The sequence below is a fragment of the Indicator indicator genome, chromosome 18, assembly GCF_027791375.1.
Source record: "Indicator indicator isolate 239-I01 chromosome 18, UM_Iind_1.1, whole genome shotgun sequence".
Taxonomy (NCBI): domain Eukaryota; kingdom Metazoa; phylum Chordata; class Aves; order Piciformes; family Indicatoridae; genus Indicator; species Indicator indicator.
This window is the reverse complement of record NC_072027.1, coordinates 4,618,491-4,642,642: the sequence shown is the minus strand read 5'-3', so window position 1 is coordinate 4,642,642 and position 24,152 is coordinate 4,618,491. Positions and strand designations below refer to the sequence as shown.

Here is a 24,152-nt window from a genome sequence, read left to right as displayed (position 1 = left end):
AACCCTCACCCAGACACAGCTGGGCTAGAATTATTGACTCCTGCTTTCTCTGTCCTAGCACAGAAAGAGAGGATGATTTCTGGGCTAGTTCTCCATTGCAATCAGCTGACCAGTCCTGTTGATCAAGCCCTGCTGTGGGATTCAGATAAAACCTCTAATCCCTGTCTTGTCTGTCACTATTCAAATGATTTGATTTCTCACCTTTGATCTGTTTAGCTGTGTGCTCCTAGGGCTAGAGATACCCTCAGCAATCACAATACACAATCATATTCAGTGTCCTTGTCTCTCTTGCTATCTCATCAGAAAACTTTATTATTTTTAAAAGGAGATTTCCCAAATTACATCCACAGCCTTCCAGAGCGGATACACACAATCAGGACTGTCCTGGAGTCCTGCTAGACAGCCCTGCCTACTGCAGTCCTTTTGGGGTACTCAGCAAGTCCATGCCTCTGACAACAGAACACAGGGTGGGATGATTTTATACTGTCTCCTTGTCTCCTCAGGTCACTGTTAATGATAACATCCAGGACTGAGCTGCTAATCATCCTTACCTCTGTGCTGTCCTTCACAAGTCCCTTTTGCACTCAGCCTCCAAGCCTGAAACTTAAAATGCATCTGAGAGCTGGGGAAACTGGATCATAGAGCAATGAGCCCACTAAAGTTAGACAATATCTTCTAAGAATCCAAAAAGGCTTTTTACTATTTTACATAGACAGCTAAGAGAGGGGAAACGGACTTTTCCAAGCTACTGGCCAGGAACACACACATATCACAACTGGATGTGGGCTCAGGTGAAACCTGAACAACTGTTGGCTCACATTTATTAAGGTGGACTTGGTGGCCTTGAGTTTGAAAGATTTGTTCAGCATGGGACCTATTCAACATAAACAATGTCCCCATTTGAAACTCCAGCACTTCTATTACGAATTATTTCACTTGTTGATGGGACTCACACCTGACTCTGAAGACAGAAGTTCTGGGTCAGGCTAAACCTTCAGCTAGACCAATGCCCCACCTTCAGCAGTAAGGGACACATCAAAAAGGAATAAAGAAGAGGGAAGGTATGGAATGAACCTTCCTTTAGCCACACTTTCAGCCACCAGCAACCAGCCACAGTGAGATGAGTTCCTAAGGCAAAAGACTCCATCTTAAACCACTGTGTTTAGCATGTCCTTGTGACTTACCGCGGTCAGCATCATAAATGTAGACAAACTTCTGCCAGCTGTAGTGCTCGATGACACTGATGAGGGCATCCTGGAGCTCTGGGCGAAGCTGAAGGACAAACTGGTTGGAGGTCTCGACAGGGAAGCTTGGTGTTATGAAGCAGACGTGCAGAGCTCCGCAGAAAGACGTGAGCATGTTGACTGTCCTCCTCTCGTAAAATCCAAAGATGGCATAGACCCCCTTGGAGAACTGTGAGCAGACTGCAGGAGCAGAGACAGAGGTGGTGAGGGCAGCTCAGAAGGCTTCTCAGAGAAGTCAGCAAAATAAACCTCTTCCCTGAGAGAAGCTGATGGCTCTCTAGACTACATCACAGAATTCTGTGATTCTGTGCTTTTCCCTCAGGCCTGTGGGTTGGTGAATCCAACCTGTGAAGAATAGGGCTTGTGGCCATGGGGTGCTTTGCCCTTGATCTCCACAGACCTTCTTTGCCTTTGACAGGCAGAAGAGTGAACTCATTCTCCTCAGGGCTCTGCTGAAGATTTTGCTGCTTCTGGGACACAATGTGTGATTTGAACAAAGGAACCTCTCAGCAGAAATGCATGGTAACAGCAAGCCCTGTTTCTTTGGGATGGCAGCTCTCTGGCCCCTGGAGCTGTTTTATTTTGGGGAGAAAGGCTGCAGTTTTGTTATTGCAGTCCCAGATGCATTCAAGGAGGAGAAGGAAAGCATTTCCATCCAGTACAGCCCTTTGCAGTCAATGACTCCAGAAGGAAACCAAGAATTTGATCTCAGAAGCTGAGGGAGCATCTCAGCAAAGGCTCCCCTAGGTACAATTCAGTCATAGCATAGCTACAGGAAGGTTTGTCCTGGGGCATGAGCTGCTGGCACTGAGGTCAGAGCCTCTGACACCAAGTGTACTTTGGGACACACTCATGGCTGTTTCTGGTTTCTTCACAGAGCCGTAGAGGGAAAGGCTATGGGCCCAGTGAGGTAGTGGCCTGGGAGGTTTCCATAAGGAGTGTTAGCTGGGTTCTCTGGCAGATGTTTGTATCTGATCTCAGCAGCTAGCATTGTGCTGCACAGGGAAGGCTCTCTCAGGTCAGAACCCTTCTCGGGAGAACACTTAATGAGATCGTGGGAGCTGCTGGAAAACTGCCTCAGGATCTCAGTGAGGCAGAGAGAGTTCACACTTTGGCTTGTAAAACTTAGGCCCCAAGACAGTCAGCCTCATTTAATATCACCCTTGTTTATGGCACATCCCAAGTTCCCACCAAGAAGTCTCCAAGCCGGAGGCGGTGGCAGTGACAGCGTTTTCCCTGCCTCAGAACTCCTAGCACTGGTGTCTCCTCCTGTTGTCACTCTGACTCTGAGCACCTTTGGCTGTGACATTTATCCTGACTCAACACTTCACACATCATTCAGCAGCTCCCCCAGCAGAGTGCAAGGTGAGAAGTTGGATGTGACATTTTGGGGTCCCCTGGCAAGCACTCTGCACTGCTTGGGAATCCCTTAACTTGGTTTCTGTTGGAAGCTGCCAGTGCTGAATGTTCACCATGTGTGGCTAGAGATAGGCTTCTAAACATGAGCTTGCTGCATCCTTAGCTGGGTTCCACCCAAGCTGTGTCTCTCCAGTGGGGACCAGAAGTCATTCCCAACTAGCTTACAGCCATCCTGGATAAGATTACCTTGTTCCTCACTTCTCTACTGCCAGAGGGAATAGGACAAAATCCTGCTGCATACTGTGCAAAGCAAGTGCCTGCTCCCATCTCACCACCAAAACAAAGCAGCTAGATTTTTGAAATGGCACAGAGTGTTGAGAGCTGAATCTCATGACACTGCTGAGAATTCTTCCTTCCTTTTGGAGCTGAGCTCAGGCCTGGGGCAGCTCAGCCCAGCGTTTTTTCCCTAGGTCATCCATCCTCTTCTCACTGCTCAGCATCCATGATCTCACATATCTCAGTACCTCCTCCACCACTGGAATTCTAATTTCTTGTGGTGCAAGGACTTCTTGTGAAGCCTAAACCATGATGGAAATAAACTCTCCTCTCTCTATTTTCACAGCAGTGTCTCTCTTTACAATCAGCAATTGTGCCTGCATCAGCTGGAGTCACTGCCCTCATCACGAGACTGACACATTCAGGAAGAAAAGTAGCAGGCATGGATAGAAACAGTCTGAACATTATTTCCATGTGACTGGACCAGTGGGTTTAATGAACAGTGCGACAGACCATATGTGAGAGATCAGAGCCTGATCTCTGGAGACCCAAGCCTCAGACTCACCAAATGATTAAAGTGGCATTCTCAGGACAGCTGAAAAATCCAACATAGCTAATAACCCAGACAACAAACTTAGTTAGCTTGTTTTGGTTTGGGCAAGCCATGGCTTCCTTGAATTTTATTTTCTATGTGAAATGAATCTATTAGTTTTTTTAGATTGTGTTTTTCTCGTTAACTGTGAGGCTCAGTCACACTCAGCAGCCCTCCTACACTGTTCTGAAACACTCATCAAGCCCAGAGCCTGAAACAGATTGCACCAAAAGATGCCTGGGAGAATGCAGTCCTTATCATTAGTGAGTTTGGAAAGAACCCTAACTTACTTTGTGTTCTCAGGCTAAGAGGGGCCATGGAGAAGGCAGAGGATTTGAAAAAAAAAGAAAAAAAAAAAAAGGAGGGGGGTGTAGAAAAAGAAAAGGAATTACAGACAAGACTTTGAGGGTTATAACCCTGTTGAGGTTTAACTGCAGCTGGCAACTGAGCAATCAGTCTGGAAAAATGAAAAGAGTGAGAACTGCAGCTACCTGTCTGGGACTGAGCTTGGCACAATGTAAAAAACGATGGCTGCAAAAATTATTTAAATCCTCGGACTGTTTTAAATTGCAAACATTCCAAATGAATTTACCCAGCAAAACTACGAGGAAGTTACTTGCCTTTTATTTAATGAACTCAGAGATGGCTGAAATGTCTTTAGATTTGCTTTAATTGTTTCAGTAAGCAAATTTACTAACAACTGTGTTCTCATTTGATTGCTCTGCAACTTCCTAATAACATACTATTAAGAACTGTAAACTTTAGCTAGAGGAAGCAAATATTTCAAACCCTCTTTGTTTTCCTAGTGGGAAGTTTATCAGTTCTTCAGCAGTCACTAGCCTCTCACTGATGCTTTTCTAAAAAGAGATTAAGAAACATAAAAGGGATAAACATCATATCAAAATGGAAAGCCCAAGGAGTGGAGTTGTTCTGGTCAGCTGGAGGGTGATAACATGATGCTTTGCAAGCCTGGTATCAACCCCTATCAGCTGGATGGCCACAGTCTGGCTTTTACAACAGGAGAGTTGTGGTCATTTGGGGAATTAGCTCTAGAAGTTGAAACTGGACAGTGCAGCCTCTGAAGCTCATTCCTGCAGGTGGGGAATTTGTCAAGGTTTACATATCCAAGGGAGTGAGCATTTACTTGGGTGTAAATGCAGACATTAGAGACAGTTTTCATGTGCTGTTCTTGGCCTCTGGGCTGCACAAAGGACAGAGAACATCTGTCCTGGATTTTAATTGTGCCATTAACTTCCAATGAATTTGCAATTCATTACAGAGTAGTTTTCCTCTATACAAACCCTCAGAAAATATAGCTAACAACCACTGACAGCCATGGCAACTACTACTGTATTCATCCTGGTCAAACTTGTATAATTAATCAGGTTGGAATTTCTGGCTGGGACATTCCCAGTGTGTGCTATGCCAGGCACCACAGACACCCCATAACCTGCTTTCTCCAGGCACAGGATCTCTCACTGAGGATCCTTAGTGCCATTTCACAAAATTAGGTAACAGCAGAGGCATTAACTTGATTGTTACCTGGTTACACTGGAAAGACAACCCAGTGACAACCATCTGCACTTTGAACACAACTCCACAGTGCCTGTTGCAGACAGATGAAGTGAGAGGTCCTTGGACTGTTCTGAAAACACTTCTTACTTACAGTAAAAAAAATCAAAATAGCTTTGCAAGTTAGTTTAAAAAGTGACTGAAGTGGCAGAACAAGCAGGAAGAGGCCTCCCCTTTCTCTCTGTGGAGAGGTAACCATCAGGGAGCTGATGTATCCTTGAATTTAGATGAGGGAAAAGCATATGTGCCTCACTCATGCTTGAAAACCCCAAACTTTAGGACTTGTAGTTTTGCAATTTATCTCAAGTTTCTCTTTTCAAATGAAAATATTCAAGGTAAAGCATTTAAATCAGAGAGAGGAAACACTGATTTTGTTGAAAGCATACACAGGGTCAGGCACCTACTCAGCAGCTAAAGAGAAGCAGTTTTGATCACCTTTGTAAATGCTTCCAAGAAAAAAAAAGAAAAAATACAAGAGCAGAGTTTTAAATTGCACATTGTCTCTGCAGGAGAGGAAAGCAAAAGAGATCTTCTGCTTCTATAAAAATTCCTGGCAGACTCTTTTTGGCTAAACTTCTCAATCAGACCCAGAGAGTAGATGCACCAGAGTGATTTCTGCACGTTGGAGGAGCAGAGGTATTTTGGAACTGGAGATTTGATCTGATCCCTGTGAAAGGCAGATGTCAGATACAACAGATTGCACATTTGGATTTCAGTAAAAGCAGAAGGGAACCCAAGAAGTTTCAGCAAAGGTCACCACAAAGAGATGCTGAAATAGTATCAGCTGTTGAGTGAGGAGAAAAGGGGAAATGGACTCCACAGAAGGATGGGAAAGAGTGAAAATGGTAAAATTCTGCTGAGAATCTGTGAAAAGGACTGCAGAAAGGGAACTGCTCCCCATGGACACAGCTGGAGAAGAAGCCCGGTAGGAGATCCTGGCAACTGCTCATCTACTGTTTCCTTTAGAAGCAGAAGTTTCACCATTTCATTGAGTTTAAGACTAGAAAGGGATATTAGATCACTTCTACTGCCTTTTTGTATTTCACAGACCATTAAGTTTCACCCAGCTACCCCTGGAGGGAGCCAATAATATGGCTTAGGTGACTCTTGGGAGGCTCAACTGCTGCCTGCCTCTGTGAGAGAAGTCACAGAGACAGGGCTAATACCCAAAGCCACACGAGCAGTTAAAAAATGGATTAAAGGAAATATCTCCAGATGTTCCACACAAACGACTCATGTTCTCTGTTGCAGAAAGAAATGAAAACCCCAGATGGTCCCTGACAGATCTCAGAGGCCCTCCCAACCCTTCAGGATGTCATATCGGAGATGCATCTAGGAGGGGAGGCACTGCACCATCTCCAGGAAAGCCATTCCTACAATGCTGAGCTGCAGATGTTGTGAGGATTTGGGGCAAACTATTTCTCACAGACCAAGCAGGGAGGGAAAGAAAAGTACAAGTTGGAAATGTAGACTTCAAGATAAGAAGAAACCTTTGAAAGCTCTCAATCCAACACATGCAGCACTTAATCCAAAAATCATAGAATTGTCAGGGTTGGAAGGGACCTCAAGACTCATCCAGTTCTAACCCCCCTGCCATGGGCAGGGACACCTCACACTACAGCAGGTTGCTCACAGCCACATCCAGCCTGGCCTTAAATACATCTAGGGATGAGGCTTCCACCACCTCCCTGGGCAACCTGTTCCAGTGTCTCACCATCCTCACGGGGAAGAATTTCTTCCTAACATCCAATCTGAATCTACCCATTTCTAGTTTTGTTCCATTCCCCCTGGTCCTATCATTACCTGATATCCTAAAAAAGCCCCTCCCCAGCTTTCCTTAGGCCCCCTTAAGATACTGGATACAATAAGGTCTCCTCAGAGCCTTCTCTTCTCCAGACTGAGCAGCCCCAACTCTCTCAGTCTGTCCTCATAGCAGAGGTGCTCCAGCCCTCTGACCATCCTCATGGCCTTTTCTCTGGACACCTTTCAGCACATCCAGATCCAGATCAAATTAACAAATGTCTTTTACCAACTGTAAGATGAACGTGGCCAGGCTTCAGGTGTATTAAAACAGTCAGCTCAGTCTGCTTGTCCTCCGCAAGCTGTTAAAGATGAGCTTTGCAGCCCCAATATCAGTGAAACAGCACCTCCATCATTCCAAACCTCCTGGGGCACAGAAGCAAAATCTCACTTGCAGCAATACCCACTCACTGACAACAGTGGTGTCAAGGAGCAGTTCCCACACACTTTTCTTTGCTCACTTGGAGTTTATATGTGCACATGTAGGGAAGAGGAGGGGGGGATGAGCATGTGTGATGTATTTTTAGCATGCCCTGCCTGGAGGCGATCCTCACCTGGTGATGGAGAACCTGCCATGGGGTTGGTGAAGCTGGTGGAATTTCAATGACAGAGCACTAGTGTCTGCTTCAATTAGGATCAGTTCAGCTTTCCTCCCAAATGTTTGTCCTCACAGTTCTCCAGTGTAGCGTAGGTGCCAGAGCGCATCTCTTCAGCACATCCCAACGACAGCATGTTCCCACAGACTTTTTTTTTTTTTCTACCAGGGGAAAGCCAAACAGATTCCACACTCCCTCAGTGCTCCATGCATGTATTTAGCTGACAGGAGATATGTCCCATAGATTTCAGCAACTGCAAAGCAGGCTGATGTGATATCACAAGCAAAATAGATGCTGCTCTTTTGAACATATAAACCACACCGAAGTGTGCTGCCATCCGTCATTGCCCTGCACCACTGTCTCTTGGAAGCTGAAAAGTAGTGCTGACTTCTGCATTAAGATTTCTTTTCCTTCCCACATATTCAAACAATAGTCTGTGACTGAAGAGCTGCTCATAACTGTTTATGCTGATAGCTTCAATTTTTCTAGTTAAGTTCGCCTTGCCTGACAAATAAGTCTTAGTTTGCCTGCCTGACAAACGAGAAGTCTCCCCCGAGATCAGATTGGATTTGGGCTGCTTCCTTCTCACAGGCTGTTGAGAAAGATGTAGCCTGGTGCTTTGGTCAACAAAAACTAACAGCATGGGCTCTCTGCCATTGAAGTGCTCCTCTGAATTGTAATCATGGTGGTGGAAGACAAGGCCATGGGAAGTTGATTTTAACCTCTCTGTCAAAGGGAAGCTCTACAAAAGCAGCTACCATCTCCCGCTCACAACCCTCATCTCCAGCTACCCTGCAGCTCCCCTAAAAGGAGGGGGTGATGCCTCACAGGGTCCCTAGCTAAAGATTGATCTTCCAGCTATTGCTCTTCTCATCTAACTTCCTACAATGAAATAGAAAACCAAAAATTTGTCCTCGTTGAACTCTCCACGTCTGAAGCAGAGTCATAAATATTAAAGCCTCGATCACTACAAATGAGAAAGGGACAGTGGTATTATAAAAAGAGGCAAGGGATGAGGGTTGAACCAATTTTGCCTCTGCTGTTTTAGTAGATGGCCTTTTGTACCAGTTTGGTCCTTCTGCAAACAGTGCCATGCTAGGAAAACTGAGTAGAGTATCACAGTGCAGCTTTCTGCTGGGGAGCATGAACAACAGCAGAGGAAAAGAACAAAGCACCAAACCCACAGCCTACACAGCACACTGCTCTTGATTCAGCACAACATTTAATTCTGGCCTGTAAGAACTGAATTATTAAAACACAGTAAAAAGAGGGGAGTGAGGGTTGGGAGGGGAGAAGATCAGCAGTAGCAGAAAGAGAATGTGCCACATGAACTCACTGCAGATGAAATGCATTTTGTCTTCTATAGCTTCTTTTCTTTCCCTAAGACATTATATCTGTTCACAGAAATTAAAGCCTGTGACTGTTTTCAGTGCAAGCCTCAGGTTCTGATGAGGTTTTTGTAAGTGCCTGTCTTGAAACTGGTTGCAGGTTGCAATGGAAAAACCACACTATGGACTTTCTCTGGAGAAATTATCCCAACATTAATGTTACCTCTGTTAGGGAAGGAGGGTGTTGACATCTACCTCAGCAACTCTTTTCCTAGTCTTCATCCCTATAATTACAATTTTTTCCCATGTCCTTCTGATTCATAAAATGTGCACAGACACTCAATTTTTCTCTAAGCTGTGCTTTGTAGTTTTGCCCCCAGTTGAGAAAACATCATTTGGGTAAATTTTCTCAGCTGTTTTTTTTTTTTTTTTTCCTGAAGGTTTTTAGCATTCTTTTCTGCTTATCATAATGTCTCTGTTAGCCCTTCCCTGAAGTCTGTTCCAGGTATGAAGTTCACTTATGATACATTTACTCTTTCCAGTTTTGTAACAAAGGTACCAATCAAGACTGTTTTTAGCTGCAGCTCCATATCAGCTTCGTTCTCTGCCCTACCACCATAAGATCTTTTAATTTTCCATCATAACCCTACCTTGTGAGTCTTTGGCCATTTGTAATCGACAGGATTACTGAATTCCACGCTGTAAAGTACAACATCAGGACCAAACTTTGTGATTTAACAGGCAACTGAAGAACAGACTACCCTGCAACATGGCTATTGGCATGCAGAGATGTAACAGTGCGTTTATCAGCAAGATGGGCAGTCAGAACAGCTGTGCTTGGAAAGCAGGTCTGAGTAGGAAGGTCTCATCTGGTGATCAGCGACAGCAGCAGACTCAGTGATTCAGCAAACCTCTTCTAGTCCTGGGTGTACACATGGTATGCTTTGCACCTTGCTTTGGGATCTCAGCCAACGCTTGGAAGTGCTGAGGTCTGACCTGTATACAGAGCTCCCTTTTCTGCTTCTTGTGGTAGCTTTCAACATTCCCCTTCCCAGACAGTCAGCTTCCACTAGTTGAATGCATGGCACATACCAAAAGCACCTGCTTCTTTGAAAGCAACAAGCCACACACAGCAGTGTGCATCACAGCACCTGGACAGCTGCACCAATGCTCTCAAGTCTGCAATGATCATAGAATCAGTCAGGGTTGGAAAGGACCACAAGGATCAGCCAGTTCCAACCCCCCTGCCATGGGCAGGGACACCTCACACTACATCAGGCTGGCCAGAGCCTCATCCAGCCTGGCCTTAAACACCTCCAGGGATGGAGCCCCAACCACCTCTCTGGGCAGCCCATTCCAGGCTCTCACCACCCTCATGGTGAAGAACTTCTTCTTTATGTTTGGCCTGAGTCTCCCCACTTCCAGCTTTGTTCCATTCCCCCCAGTCCTGTCACTACCTGACAGCCTAAAAAGTCCCTTCCCAGCTTTCTTGTAAACCCCCTTAAGATACTGGAAGGCCACAATAAGGTCACCTCAGAGCCTTCTCTTCTCCAAACTGAACAGTCCCAACTCTCTCAGTCTCTCCTCATAAGAGAGGTGCTCCAGCCCTCTGATCATCCTCAGGTTTTTTTGATGTGGGTTTGTGCCCTGAGCCTGCTCCTTCCCATGCAGGCAGAAGGGAGCACCTATAAGTCCTTATCCTTTTTTTCCTGCCTCTGTTTTTATTTATTTGTTCCCCCTCACTTCTGAATTTCCAGCTTTTAATTGTTTTGTGCTCCAGTGCATTAAACCTTATCCTTGCCTGCCACTGGACTAGCACAACTACTTGTAAGCCTTTCTTGATAACAGACTGGAAATGAACAACTTCATTTATGAACGCTCCACTTCTTTCTATTCAAAGCATCCAAAGAACCTGGCAAAACACATACCCATGCATGCACACCCTCTGCAATGATCTATCCATGGTCCCAAGCATTCCCTGGGCATGCATTTATACTCAGGTATAAATATGAAAGCTCTGAGTTTCTTGATCTCAAGTGTCATCCCCCTTAATGCTTTTTGGCTTACACAGCTGCAGCCAGGCAAAGCAGGTGTTCAGCTCTGAAAAGTCAGATTGGACATGGTCCTGGTGTGCCCAGCTTCTAACCCCTGCTTTGGGTACAAATGAAAAAAGACTTTTTAATTTCCTTAAACACTGGCTCCCTTTCCTGTTAGTAATTATTTTTTTTTCAGTTGTCAAGAAAAAAAAAAAACACCAAACCTAAATGACCCCTTTTTTACACCCCATGGATGTCTTGCCCTCAAAGGAACACTGGGATATGCCATAGCCCAGACACCCACACAGGATGTGGGCATTATTATTAATTGTAACTGGCTCCAAGTGACTCTAACCCTGTTATCCCCCACACATGGGTACCCACTAGAGAGGCAACTGTCACCCTGCATGTGTTTGTAGGATGCCTGGCACAATGCTACGAGGCCTCTGTGAGGTGTTGTAATGTATGCATATTAAATAGCAATAAAGAAAGCCACTGAATAGCCTCCTCAGAGTAGAGAATTATCTTCCCAGCAGAGAGGAGAGAAATGATATGGCTGGCTTACCACAGAAAGTAACAAAGGAGGTACCTAAATGGAGAGCCAGTAGTGATGATGTGCTCTACCTTAAACTACCTCCCAGTCTAGAAGGGAGGCTGGCTGATGCAAGCTGTCAGAGGGCACAGAGGATGTTTCCCTATCCTGGTAAGCTGTTGTTGGCCTTTCTGATGTTGACTCCCTGCTCATTTAAAAAGCAAAGGTGGCAGACAAAAAGCACCAAGTGGATTGTGTGGGGAAAGCATCACCCAGCTCACCTCTCCACAGAAACAGTCTCACTAGTCTGGGCACAGGAGGAATAAATTACCCTTCTCCAGGACAAAAGCATTCTTATACAAACAAAACCTCTCACATACAGGACAGAGCACCTTGGCCTTGGGGGTTTGAAGGGGGGAAGCAATACCTAAATCCATCAGCTGACAAACTTTCATCATCTCCACAAATATTCACAGCTCCATTACAGGTATCTGCTGAGCTAGCAAGGCAGGTGCTCCACAACCTCCATGTGCCATCACTGCTCCAAAAGTGCCACCTCTTCTGCAATCCCTGGGGCCATCAGTCTTCCAAACAGAGCATCAAACTACACTGCCAGGATTAAGCCTCTAGAGCACAGCCTTTTTGTGCTGCCTGGATGCATAGGGTATTCACCTGAGGTCTGTGAAAGCAGGAATGGCTTTAAAACCCCATTTAACACCTCAGTGAAGGCTGAGTTAGGTGCAGAATGACAAGGTCTTTTGACATCTGAGAGTGCTGGCTTTTGTGAGCTCAAGAGCCTCCCTAGGTGGTTCTTTGCTGTAGTCATTTCTTGTAGGGTTTTTATTTTCCCTTTGCACATTAATGTTCCATTCCATTGTGCTCACAGCTTTCTTCAGGCCTACTTAATGTCAAGGGGGATATTACCATTTCTTCCCTGTCATTAGAACAGCTTTAATCCTGTCTACATGGTGAGGGCAATAAATGACAATAGTTACCACATTTATTTTCTGTTTCCCCCATTTCTGCAGTGCCTCTGAGCACCAGGGTGTTTTTTTTTTCATTTGAAAAATCCCAAACAAGTAAGTTTAAGCTGGGGATCTTTTAAACTCAGTGGGAGACTGTGGTGTCTGGGGAGCAGGGAGGCAGAACTGTGACAGATGGTGAGGTCTGGACCTATGGTTTGCAATTTTATGGTCTCTGGTGAAACTTCTGTGCAAATCACTCGCAGTGGGTGGTGGAACAAACAGTTTGCATGAAGTGCATCTATCTATTGCATCCAGATGGAGCTTCTCTGGAGGGGTGATACTTGTTAAACCAGGGCTGCAAGCAGCTGTAGAGGACAGTTTCCCTCTTGTGGGAGGTGGAGGCATCTGTGAATGGTGGGGATGAGGAGCTGAGGGATGCCACTCTCTGCCCATTATTCCAATAATCTCTGGGTAGAACTAGAGCTCCTGTCTGAATGTGACCCAAAATATCAAGTACCAACCAGGGAGATGGCTACACAGCAAGACCTTCACTGGAAATAAAGTGGAGTTTAAAAGATTTTCCTAAAAAAAAAAAAATTGGGTAAAATCTGTGTCATTTTACCAGAGGGGACTTTTACAGCTCTGGGTTTACTCCTGAACCTGCACTTGGATCCATAAAAATAACCTCCCACAACAACCTGATCCCATGAGGAAATCAATCTCACAGGACTGAGGAAAGGACCAAAAGGTGGGAGAAGATCCAAAGCATTTCAGCAATTATATAAAACCACCTTGGATGCATCTTTTGCTTAAAAGACCTTTGGTCAATCAATTCCCATTTATGTTAGTGACAGGTGGCAACAAATCCTCAGCCAGAAATCATTGTTATAATGTTTTCCAGAGAGACAGCTTTGGGAAAGGTGTTTCTACTGAACTTTTCACCTGCAGAATTTCCTGTGTTCACAGTAAATATTTATGCCAATGAAAAACATTAAGTCATCTTCTCTTATATAGAGGCCAGGGAAGATATCAGCAGCACCTCAGTTATCCTGAACAGGCTGTGCTGCTCGTAGGACTGAGAAAACACTGGAAAAAACGGGAGAAGAAGAATGTGGGAGCATCCTCAACATTAGGAAAACACTGAGCTCTCTTCCTGACCTGCCTAGTTACATGCAAACACCTTCCCTACTGATTTCCATTCTGGAAGAATTTTTAAGCTCCTGAAGAAAGAGATTCTCTAGTGAGCTGGAAAGAGCAAAAGAAGCTTTGTAAAACACTCTGCATAAATGCAGGGTGGGGAGGCCAGGCAGAGCACAGGAAGGGAAGCTGGTAGGAACTTGGGGTCATTCATCATCCAGCAGCAGCGACACTGCACATACGGATGTGGCTTCTGTCCCAAGCAGTTACTCAATGTAAACCAAACACCATCTCATGATTTAGGCAGCTGCTGAGAAAACCCCACTGCTGCTCAGCAGACACTTCACCTATATAATATGACTTAGGCAGAAAAGCAGCAGTGGGCTGGAGGATGCTAATTTGTACTGCTTTTCAAAAGCATCAGAGTGACTCTTCACCAGGTGCTGCTCAAGCTTTCTGTTGACATTGCAGAGGGATGCCTCTGATGAGTTACATTTGTGCATGAAACCAGAGTCACTGACCCTGGGTCAGGCAGACCTTGAACAGAGAGGCACAAGGAGCTCTACCTCTTCAAGGAGTGGAAACAGTCCCCTGGATGTAACAAATATTGAGCAAGACAACAGTCATAGAAAGCTTTGCATATCAGGTATTGTTTGCTTCCCACATGGAAAACTGTTGAATCTACACTGTGTAATGGACTTTAACTGTCCATGTAAAGTAAGCACATGAATGGTTAAAAGTATAATTAGCCTAATTAAGTTACCATTTATTCCAGAAGCCTCCATGGGGAAAGGCAAGGGGAACTGTCAGCTACAAGAGAAGGCTGGCAGGGCAGAAGCTGCAGCCAGCAGTTGGCAAAAGCACAGTAAAGACTTGGTCTGGAAGGAACAAGGCAGAAATAAATATCCCTGGGGTAGATTCCTCTATCTCTTGGTGTGCAGAAGAAGCCAGGGGCGCAATGGAAAAGCCTGGCAAAAGCCTCTTGGGACTGCCCTAGCTAAACCAGTGAGGGCTGTGATTTTCTTCTTTCTGTACTACAACCCACTTTAGGTGCTGAATGTGGCAGATAGGAGTGTGCAGCGTTCACTTTCAGTTCCTGACCCTTCCATTAGAGAAAAGGCTAATTTCTTTGTGAAAGAAATTCTTTCTGGCTGCCTAGATGTAACATGGCAGTGAACATCTGCAGTCATATTTCTTAAGCATTTGTTGTGATCGTTCCTCTGCACTGGCAATCATGATAGTAGAGTGGTGGCAGCTGGGAGTCTTGGTAGCATTTCCAAAACATGCTTAAATGACTTAGCTGACTACCACTTCTCTTTAAAAGAAGAGATGTTGGACTGATCTGAAAGGGATTTTGGATCTAGGCACATAAGGAGGCCATATGGTGCATGCAACCTTTGACAATTGGGACTTCACTCAGGTATGCTGCAAGGATGTCTCCTGCAACAGCTTTTGTCAGTGCATGCTTAGGGTCTGATGCTTTCCTGATGTTGCCTGTGAGGCAATAGAAGACCTGGAATGCCATGTGGGGCAGGTCTGCTTGACAGGGGTCCTCTGTGCCTGGGCACTTTGCACCAACCTGATGGCACATCTGTAAATGTGTGGCTATGATCCACCTGCATCATGCTCTGAACTTCATTGTCAAATCTCCAATGGAAGGACTGAAGCAATGAGAAAATCATTCACTTTCTGCCTAGGTCTAAGTATCATCTAGTTTGGTCATCTGGGACACACAAGAAGTTTCCTGAATGAGGCTGAAGGGATGCAGGACCTGCTCTGTGTGTACACTCAGCTGTGATTTGCTTGTGGAGTGCAAATGTCTCACGTCTGCTTGAGCATAGGTCGCCAAGGTTCTCCTCAGAAGAGTCCTCAGGCATGAAACCAAAAGGAATTTGTGATGAAAGACCCTTAAGAGACTTCTCCTGACATTCTTATTGGAAAATCCTTCAAAGAAAATGAATGGGAAATAATGGAAACCTGAGGAGATGTGAAAGCTGTAAGGGAGCAGGGGAACAGGGGACATGCAATCTTGAGGTTCACTGGTGAGGGAACAGCCAATTTAATTTCAAAATCAATTGGGGCTTTAAAAGAGAAAAACAAGACTGGAAGAGTGAAGGGGGGCTGAGTGCAGGAGCATTCAGAAATGCTAGGGCCAGCTGCCTATTTCTAGAAGGTGGGGGAGAAAAATGTGCTTTCAACTTTTGGGTCACTCTGGTTTTCCTCTCTCTGGATGAACAAAGACAATAACATTCTGGCCTTCTTCAGTGCTGCCTCATCTTAGCTAAAAAGGATTTTTTTCAAACCTCACTGGCTGAAGCCTAGCTGCTCATGCCTTAAATTTTTAACCTCATTTCACAGTCGAATAGATTGAGGCAGCCACTTGTGTGAGGCCACAAAACAACTTTGGAGTGGGACCCAAGTGCCCTCACACAAACTCCTCTTTGTTTGACAATGTGAAGAACAGGCCCACTGCAACGTTTTTTCCACTCATCAGTGAAATGCATTTCCACAGTGGATGCTGACAGCTCCATGGGGCACTCCCTGTCCCTGTTTGCTCTTCTCACTCATCCTTTTGGAGGACAGAACACAGTGACAGCAGGACAAGTCAGCACTGCAATGGGTGTGATGCTGCTCTCTAAGCACACATAGACTTGGCACTTCACCTGTGACCAGCTGTTGAGTGGGCACTTGGAAAAAGAAGCTCCTGTACAGGCTTTAGCACTAAACCCATTGCTATGCCTTTTGCAGCTCAATCCCATCCCTCCTGCTGATACATGCTGGGCTAAAGGATTTTCAAAGGAGGAACCACAAAATGACCTCTTGCCTGGAAGACTGGAGATGTTCCTAGAACAAAACCATGGCCCTCCAAATGCTTCATTTGGCTCTTTCTGGGTAATTTCATGATTAGTTAGCTTATAAAAGACAGGAGGTCTACCTAACCATGATGGTGTGCATGACTACCAGCACGGCACAGAGCTGGGTGCCGAGCTGGTGGCTCTTGAGTAGAGGTGCTGCCAGGGAGTGGTTCCTGGACCAAGAATATCCCTCCCTGCAGGGCATGGATGACCTGGATCAGGACCTCTGTGGGCCTCAATGCAAGTTCATCCCACATCAAGTCCTTAATGAAGCAAGAGGGAGTCATTATTCCTGTTTGCTCTGCCATGTGGGTGCAGTATGGACTGTGGGTCTCAGTTACATGAAGATGTGGTAAGGAGAAGTTCACCACCTTTGCCACAGAACATGTCCTGTTCCTGCATCACAGTGAAATACCTCTTGATGGAAAAGAGAGTATCTTTCAGAAAGGTATAAACACCCCATTTTATGGACAGTCTCTACATGTTAGGATCATGCTTCTAGAGAAAAATTTCTTCAGTGCTAATAAAGACTCTTCATTGCTGTTTGGAAGCTGGTTGGAAGCCATGAGATCTTCTATTTGTGCAGAACCTAGCACCAAGAAGAATCTCAAATAGCAGCTACTTGGTTTTTAGCCTTCTTCCTTAAAAAATGCACACATTATTGGAAGCTATAAAGCAAGTGGCCAGGCCTTTGATGGTCTCCCATTAAAGAGAAAGCAAACATTCAAATGGTCTACTGGAGAAGCAAAGGATCAGCTTTTTATGAGGAAAAGGTACCCTAGACACCCAAGCTATTTTTGTTCATTTAATCATAAAAGGTTCAGTAGGCTTTACTTTTAGCACCTCTGAGATGAAACTAATGCCAGTGGAACAGATCCAACAAAGACAGACAATAAATCTAGCTGAAATTTTTCAATGCTTTTTTTTTTTTCCTCCCCTCCTCGAAATAAAAAAATTGAGGTTTGATTGAAAGTAGGAAGTTGCTGATTTTGGCAAAATACTCTGATTTTCCCCTGGAAAAGTAGAAGGGTGAAAAAGTTTAACTGTTAAGTCAGAATGTTAAGAAACATTCAGCATATAATTAACCCTCTTCCCCTGCTCTGGATCATAAAGCTTTCAAAGACTGCTGCCTGTATCCTTTTCACCTAGAAGAGGTGTGCAAGGGCAGTCTGCTAGAGCAGCAGAAATAAATCTGAGGTGAGAGGTGGAGAATAAGAGGTCAATGGAAATGTTGCCAATGTTCATGCTCAGCCATGGATGGGATGCTTTGCTGCTCCCAGAGCCTTGTCTCCTGAGAAAAACACATGAATAGCATTTACCCCATGCTTGGACAACCTCTACTCAGCATAGCACAGCCCTTTGTCCTTCCTCTGCTCACAGGGTGATATTACCCCTGTGCTGCAACGATTCCGAGCCATCAGCCCTCTCTTTCCTGCTGCCACCTGTGAGCTTGCTCCAGCAGGTGCAGCCATGCTACTCATTGCACTACAGCTTCAGCTGCCACCTGCCCTGTGCACACCCCAGCTCCAGGCTCAGCAGTGCCCTGGATTCCTTCCTACTCACAGCACAGGGCTGGCTTTCTCTGTGACCCAGTCCCTGCAGGTGCAGGAGCCCTCCTTGTGTCCCCATACCACAGCACAGTGTGTCCAAATCCCTTCTCCCACACATCTCCTGAATCTTCCTTAGCACAGCCCCCCTGGATGCATGTATGCACACATAGAGTCACACCATGGTAGGGACTGGAAGAGACCTCTGGGGATCTTCTCGTCCAACTACCCTGCCAAAATGGGATCACCTAGGACAGGCCACATAGGAATGTGTCCAGGTGGCTTTTGCAAGTCTCCAGAGGAGACTCCACAGCCTCTCTGGACAACCTGCTCCAGTGCTCAGTCACCCACATAGGAAAGTTTTTCCTGATGTTGAGACAGAACTTCCTGTGCTCCAGTTTGTACCCCTTGCCCCTCATCCTATCACAGGGCACCAATGAAAAAGGACTGGCCCCTTCTTCTTGACACACACCCTTCAGATATTTATAAATATTAATAAGATTCCCTCTCACAGTATATCAGAGGTCAGAAGGGACCTCAAGAGATCATCAGGTCCAACCCCCCTGCCAGAGCAGGAGCACTTGGGGTAGTCTGCACAGCAATGCAGCCAGGTGGGTTTGGAAAGTCTCCAGAGAAGGAGACTCCACAACCTCTCTGGGAAGCCTGTTCCAGTGCTCTGTCACCCTCACTGTAAAGAAGTTTCTCCTCATCTTGAGGTGAAATCTTCTATGTTCAAGTTTGAACCCATTGTTCCTTGTCTTATGACAGTGAACCACTGAAGAGAGCCTGGCCCCCCCCACTTGACACTCTCAGTCTTCTCTTTTCCAGGCTGAAGAGCCCCAGGTCTCTCAGCCAGCCAGATGCACATGCACACACACAGACAGACACACACACACTAATCCTTCCATTAGCTAAATCCTGGCTTTTTGCAGTGGTGTCCTCACACACAACCCTCCTTATCACCCTGCTCACAGATGCTTGGGCTAATCTCTCCCGTGTGCCACACGCAGCCATCTGCTTATCTTCCCTCTCCTCTACACACACACGCACACTTTTTTACTCAGAGACTAATCCTTCTCAGTGTCACACACCTCCAAATCCTCCTTACAACACCCCCTCACACACTGACTAATCCTTTTCAGAGTCTCACACACACAATCCCTCTGGCAGCATCCTTCCACACGCATGCACAGCCACATGCAGCATCCCTCAGTGTGCCTCTCGCACACACAGCAACTCACAGTACCACAGCATCACAGTACATTAGAGGTTGCAAGGGACCTCAAGAGACCATCGAGTCCAACCCCCCTGCCAGAGCAGGAGCACTTAGGGTAGTCTGCACAGGAATGCAGCCAGGTGGGTTTTGAAAGCCTCCAGAGAAGGAGACTCCACAACCCCCCTGGGCAGCCTGTTCCAGTGCTCTGTCACCCTCACTGTCAAGATGCTTTTCCTCATATTGAGGTGAAATCTTCTATGCTCAAGCTTGAACCTGTTGTTTCTTGTCTTATTATTGCATACCACTGAAAAGAGCCTGGCCCTCTCCACTTGACACCCACCCCTCAGATATTTATACACATTGATGAGATCCCCTCCCAGTCTTCTCAAGACTAAATAGCCCCAGGGATCTCAGTCTCTCTTCACAGGGGAGATGCTCAAGTTCTCTCATCCTCCTTGTGGCTCTCTGTCGTGTGTCACACACAGCAGCTTCTGCATGTCACACACGAACATGTTTTCCCCTAGGCCTGACACATGTAATGTGAACCTGTTATCAGTGCAGTAAACCCAGATAAACCGATGTAGATGAGACAGTGGGAGGTAACATGGTGGATATCTGGGTTCTGGGAAGTGGAGAGTTTGTCTCATGAGGAGAGATTTAAAAGATCTGGCATTTTCAGTGCAGGGAAGCAAAGGCTGAGAGGAAATAAGTTGTTGTCTACAAAAGCATCAGAGGGACAAACACCAGAGAAGAGCTGTTGATGCTAAAGGACAACACTGGCATGAGAACAAGTGAGAATAAACTAGTCATGAATAAATGCAGGCTGCAAATCACAGAAAGATTTGTAACTGCAGGAGGAGAGCAGCTTGGATATCGCCTTCCAAGGGGAGCACTACAGCAAAATCAGAGCTGGTTTCATCTACAGCATCATTTTAGTCTTAGAGTTGAACCTAGTGTCGGTGACCCTGAGGTGCCTTCCCATGCTCACTGAGCAGTTTGAGCTCAGAGCTGCACCCCCTCACACCAGCACACTGTTTCTAGCAGCTGAGCTCAACAGTGGACAAGCACTTTCTGTTCCCTAGCTTTGTCTTCCCACCTGCAACAGCAAGGTAAGGAAACTGAATCCTTCCTTGCCGTTGTGCCTCATAGACCTCGCTCTATCCAGCACCTCCAGTTCCTTTTGGTGACATGCTAACAGGCACTGCAACAAAACTTCCCTGGCCCTTCCTTCGTGACTGTAACACCCATGAGGCCACTGCAAGAGATGAGGGGGAGCCGAGAGCTCCCTGCTCGGCGCGGGCAGTGCAGGCGCAGCGCCCAGGGATCTATTTCGATCGCTGTGCCATGCAGAAACCACTCTCACATTTCCTCAGCACACATTTACATTCCCAGAGCCTCCCACCTCCACTGCTCGGCTGTCTCCAGAGACACCAAACACCTGACACGTCTGATAGGAATTACAGAGCTGGAACTGGGGTACAAAAAAACAAAAAAAACAACAACAAAAAAAAACCACCACAGGGAAATGAATATTTAGTGGACTGAGAGTGCTGCTGTGTGAGTCTTTATCCTCCCAGGGGCAAGTGTGCCTGATGCTTTCCTTCCCTATACCTGGGTAAGGCAGATGAAGGGGATGTTGGCTGAGCAGTGAGAGAAGCAGCAGATAACAAAGGTCCTTACCATCTGCATAAAGATGAAAACAATCTCTTTTGAAAGGGCTAGAGAAAAGTGAGATGTTTGAAAGTTTCTATATACCTCCCATAATCAAACAGAGAGCTCTGTCCCGTGGGACCCAGCAAACTCTGCTTACACTGAAGTCAATGACTTTTAAAAACCTTGGTAAACAGGGAATGGAATTTATTACAGTGGGGGTGTCATTTATTACAGTGTAGTGGGAGGGCAACCAAGTGCCCACTGGGCAGAGAGGGCTGCAGGGAGAGGGCAAGGCATGAAAGATGTGCTTGGCTGAGATACAAGGAGCAATATCAGTGCTTCTCCTAAAAGCTGATGGAGCAAAGAGGAAAGCAGGAAGTGAGGATGGGAAGATGCCAGCACCCCCAGCTTCAAACTTTGGGAACTGCTCATTTAGGAATTTCACCTGATTTGGTGAAATTGGTCTCTTAATTTTTTTTTTAATAACAACAAAACCCAGAAGAAAGAAGGAAAAATTAGTAAATAGAGCTACCAGCTTACTTTCCACTCTAAACAAATTACACCAAGAAAAAAAGATTTCCCTCCCCCCCCGACAGAAATAGCAAACTGAAACAAGAATATTTCATTTTGAGCTGTTTCAGGTAGCCCTCCATTTCCTTTAGGTCAATGAAACTGATAAACCTAGTTTAATTTCTTCAGTCATAGATTTGTATGTACTTTTCTCTCTACAGAGAGAAGATGCAAAACCAGAGAAATATGAAATAAGTAGAGACTGGCATCAGATGCTGGTTTCTTTCTTTTTTTTTTTTTTTTCCTGTTTTCCAACTGGTAGGTGGGAGGTAAGTGGCAAACTGGCAAAAAAGTGTGAGCATACATAGAAAATCTCCACGTTTACCTTTTAAGTTCAGATTTGTAATGGCAAAATGATAGTAAACATTTATGAAACTACTATTTCCTTACAAGTGGGAAAAATCTTTTACAGCAAGGACTTATTCTGAATGACAAAACTTTCTGCAAGCTTTTGATCATGCCTAGGCAGGAATTTATGATTATCTGCAATGGTCTGGGGGTGCAGCAATAGGGGGAATTAAAAAACCCATGAACCAGTGTTGAGTGAGAAGTGATGTAGTGGTGTTGGCTACAATGCAGTGAACTCTGGAAAAAAAAAAGTGAACAAAGCCAAATCAAAGGGTGGAAGAAAATAAGGAAGGTCAAGAGCACTTTTGAATTAAAGAAGTGAAAAAAAGATTCACTAATGCCACAGCTGCTGCTTCCAAAACATACAGCACATGCTATTTTAGGTCAAGCTCTTGCATGGGCACCATAGGCCTTTTCAGCTTCTACTCCAGGCCTAGCTTTATCTAAGTACAGCTTAGTTATTTGGTTATTTGCAGCCAAACTAGCACTCAGTTTGGTGGGCAAATACACACCCCATAGGGCTGAGCCCTGAAAAAAAAAAAAAAAAAATCACATTTGAACCTTTCTTTTTCCACTAGACATGTGGATTCAGAGCCCTGAGATTATGAATTGTTCAAAGAGTGAGCTCAGCCTGGGTTTGGAAAAGAGCAGGTCCATCCTTAGAGTCTGGCTCAGCTGCACCTTGTGACAGCTAATCCATTCACTCCTTTCTGAAGGGAGCTCAACCCTCAAGAGAGGCTAGCACCCAACCCAGAGAGGCCAATGACCCATTTGTATGGTGGAGGAGGTAGCCATGAAACACATCCTCAAGCCTTGCAGAGAGCAGAGGTGAAAGGATTTCACATGTCATTTCCTAGCACACAAGAAGCAGAATGAACCTTTCTCCAGCCACAGTGCTCATAGGTCTCATGTACAGGGAGAACAAAGTTTTGAGGCTGCTGGGACAAAAAGACTGAAGAAGGAAGATACCTGGTATAGGGAGCTCTTGAAAAGCTGCCAGAACCTGTAAAACAGTTCGGAGATGCTACAAGACTTTCTACCATCAAATTACATGGGGGAAGATCCTTTGCTGCTCCCTGTGCTGCTGGACTTGGGGCCAAGCTGGCAAGCTTCCATTTGAGCATTTAAAAATCATAGAGTCAGGGTTAGAAAAGACCACAAGGATCATCTGCTTCCATCACCCTGCCATGGGCAGGGACCCCTCACACTAGATCAGGCTGGCTAGAGCCTCATCCAGCCTGGCCTTAAATATCTCGAGGGATGGGGCCTCAACTATCTCCCTGGACAACCCATTCCAGGCTCTCACCACTCTCCTTACATCCAGTCTGAATCTCCCCACTTCCAGCTTTGTTCCATTCCCCCCAGTCGTGTCACTGCCTGATATCCTAAAAAGTCCCTCCCCAGCTTTCTTGTAGGCCCCCTTTTTTACTAGAAGATGAATGAATGTGCAAATATGCCTTACTTTTCTACTTAGGAAAGCCTGTGCTGAGGTAGGAAAGAAAGCAGATCAGTGACCAGATCAAGTGGATGAGTGATGACATAGGTGACCTGGAGGCAGGTCCACATTAGCTAAAGGTTGGTCTTTGTTTCTTTCCTTTGAAATATCCTCTTCCTTTCTTTTCTCCTCTTTTGGACTACATGGTTTTTCAAAGTGCTATTCTCTGATTTATTTAGTTTATCCTCTCATTCCCCTTTGGGTTATTGTCTCTGCTCCAGTGCTCTCCTTGTCAACATCTCCTGCATGAAACAGAAAACAGTAACATTCAACCAGGAGGTTGCACCAGTGATGGTGGCACTGAAGTGGTCTTGAAAAGAGAGAAAGAGGAAAGAGATCTTTAGCAAAAATTCAGAAACTGCACAGAGGACTGAAGGGATATTTAAAAAGAGCCATTTATATAAAAATATTAAGAAGAACAGCAGTTTAAACAACCCTAAGGGTAAAACACATCCTGAAAAACCAGCTCATGAGTATATGAAGGTAAAAAGTAGTCAAGCTAAGAAGGTCATGTAGCAGGGCTAACAGTTGTATTAAAACCAGCATCACTAAGGTGGGTGCAGAAAATGCCAAGGAACAAACTCAAGCAAGAAAAACACCATGAAGCACAGGCACTGCAGGATGAGTTGCCTATAGAATCACAGACATTTAGGTTGGAAAAGACCTTTAAGATCATGAAGTCCAACTGTCACCCTAATCCTGCCAAGTCCAACACTAAACCACGTCCCTAAGCACCACATCTACATCTTTTTAAATACCTCCAGGAATGCTGAGTGAATCACATCCCAGGGCAATCTGTTCCAGGGCTTTACAACCTTTTCAGTGAATAATTTGTTCCTAATATCTAATATAAATTTAGTCTCACTTAATCCAGAAAAAAATTGCCTGTAATGAGTGGAGCTCATTTGGAACTGAAATCATAATTCATTGCTTCTCTTTCATGGAATTTATATAATTTATCTTGGCAAATGGAATTAGGGAGATTTTAGCCTTTCATTTTTAAAAATTCCCTAGATGGTAGGTCAGAGTGA

The 24,152-nt window shown here is 45.3% G+C and overlaps 1 protein-coding gene across 4 annotated transcripts in view; it reads right to left on the bottom strand.

Annotated features, from left to right (window-relative positions):
• Positions 1 to 24,152, bottom strand: part of GRIA1 (glutamate ionotropic receptor AMPA type subunit 1) — a 133,879-nt gene that overhangs the window by 68,751 nt on the left and 40,976 nt on the right. For 3 of the 4 annotated variants that reach the window (XM_054388932.1, XM_054388933.1, XM_054388934.1), the window contains exon 3: positions 1,185 to 1,424. The exons of the other annotated variant lie outside the window; for it this stretch is intronic. In XM_054388932.1, the coding sequence (XP_054244907.1) occupies positions 1,185 to 1,424 (240 nt within the window). The remainder of the gene's footprint in view (positions 1 to 1,184; positions 1,425 to 24,152) is intronic. 4 annotated transcript variants of the gene reach the window in all.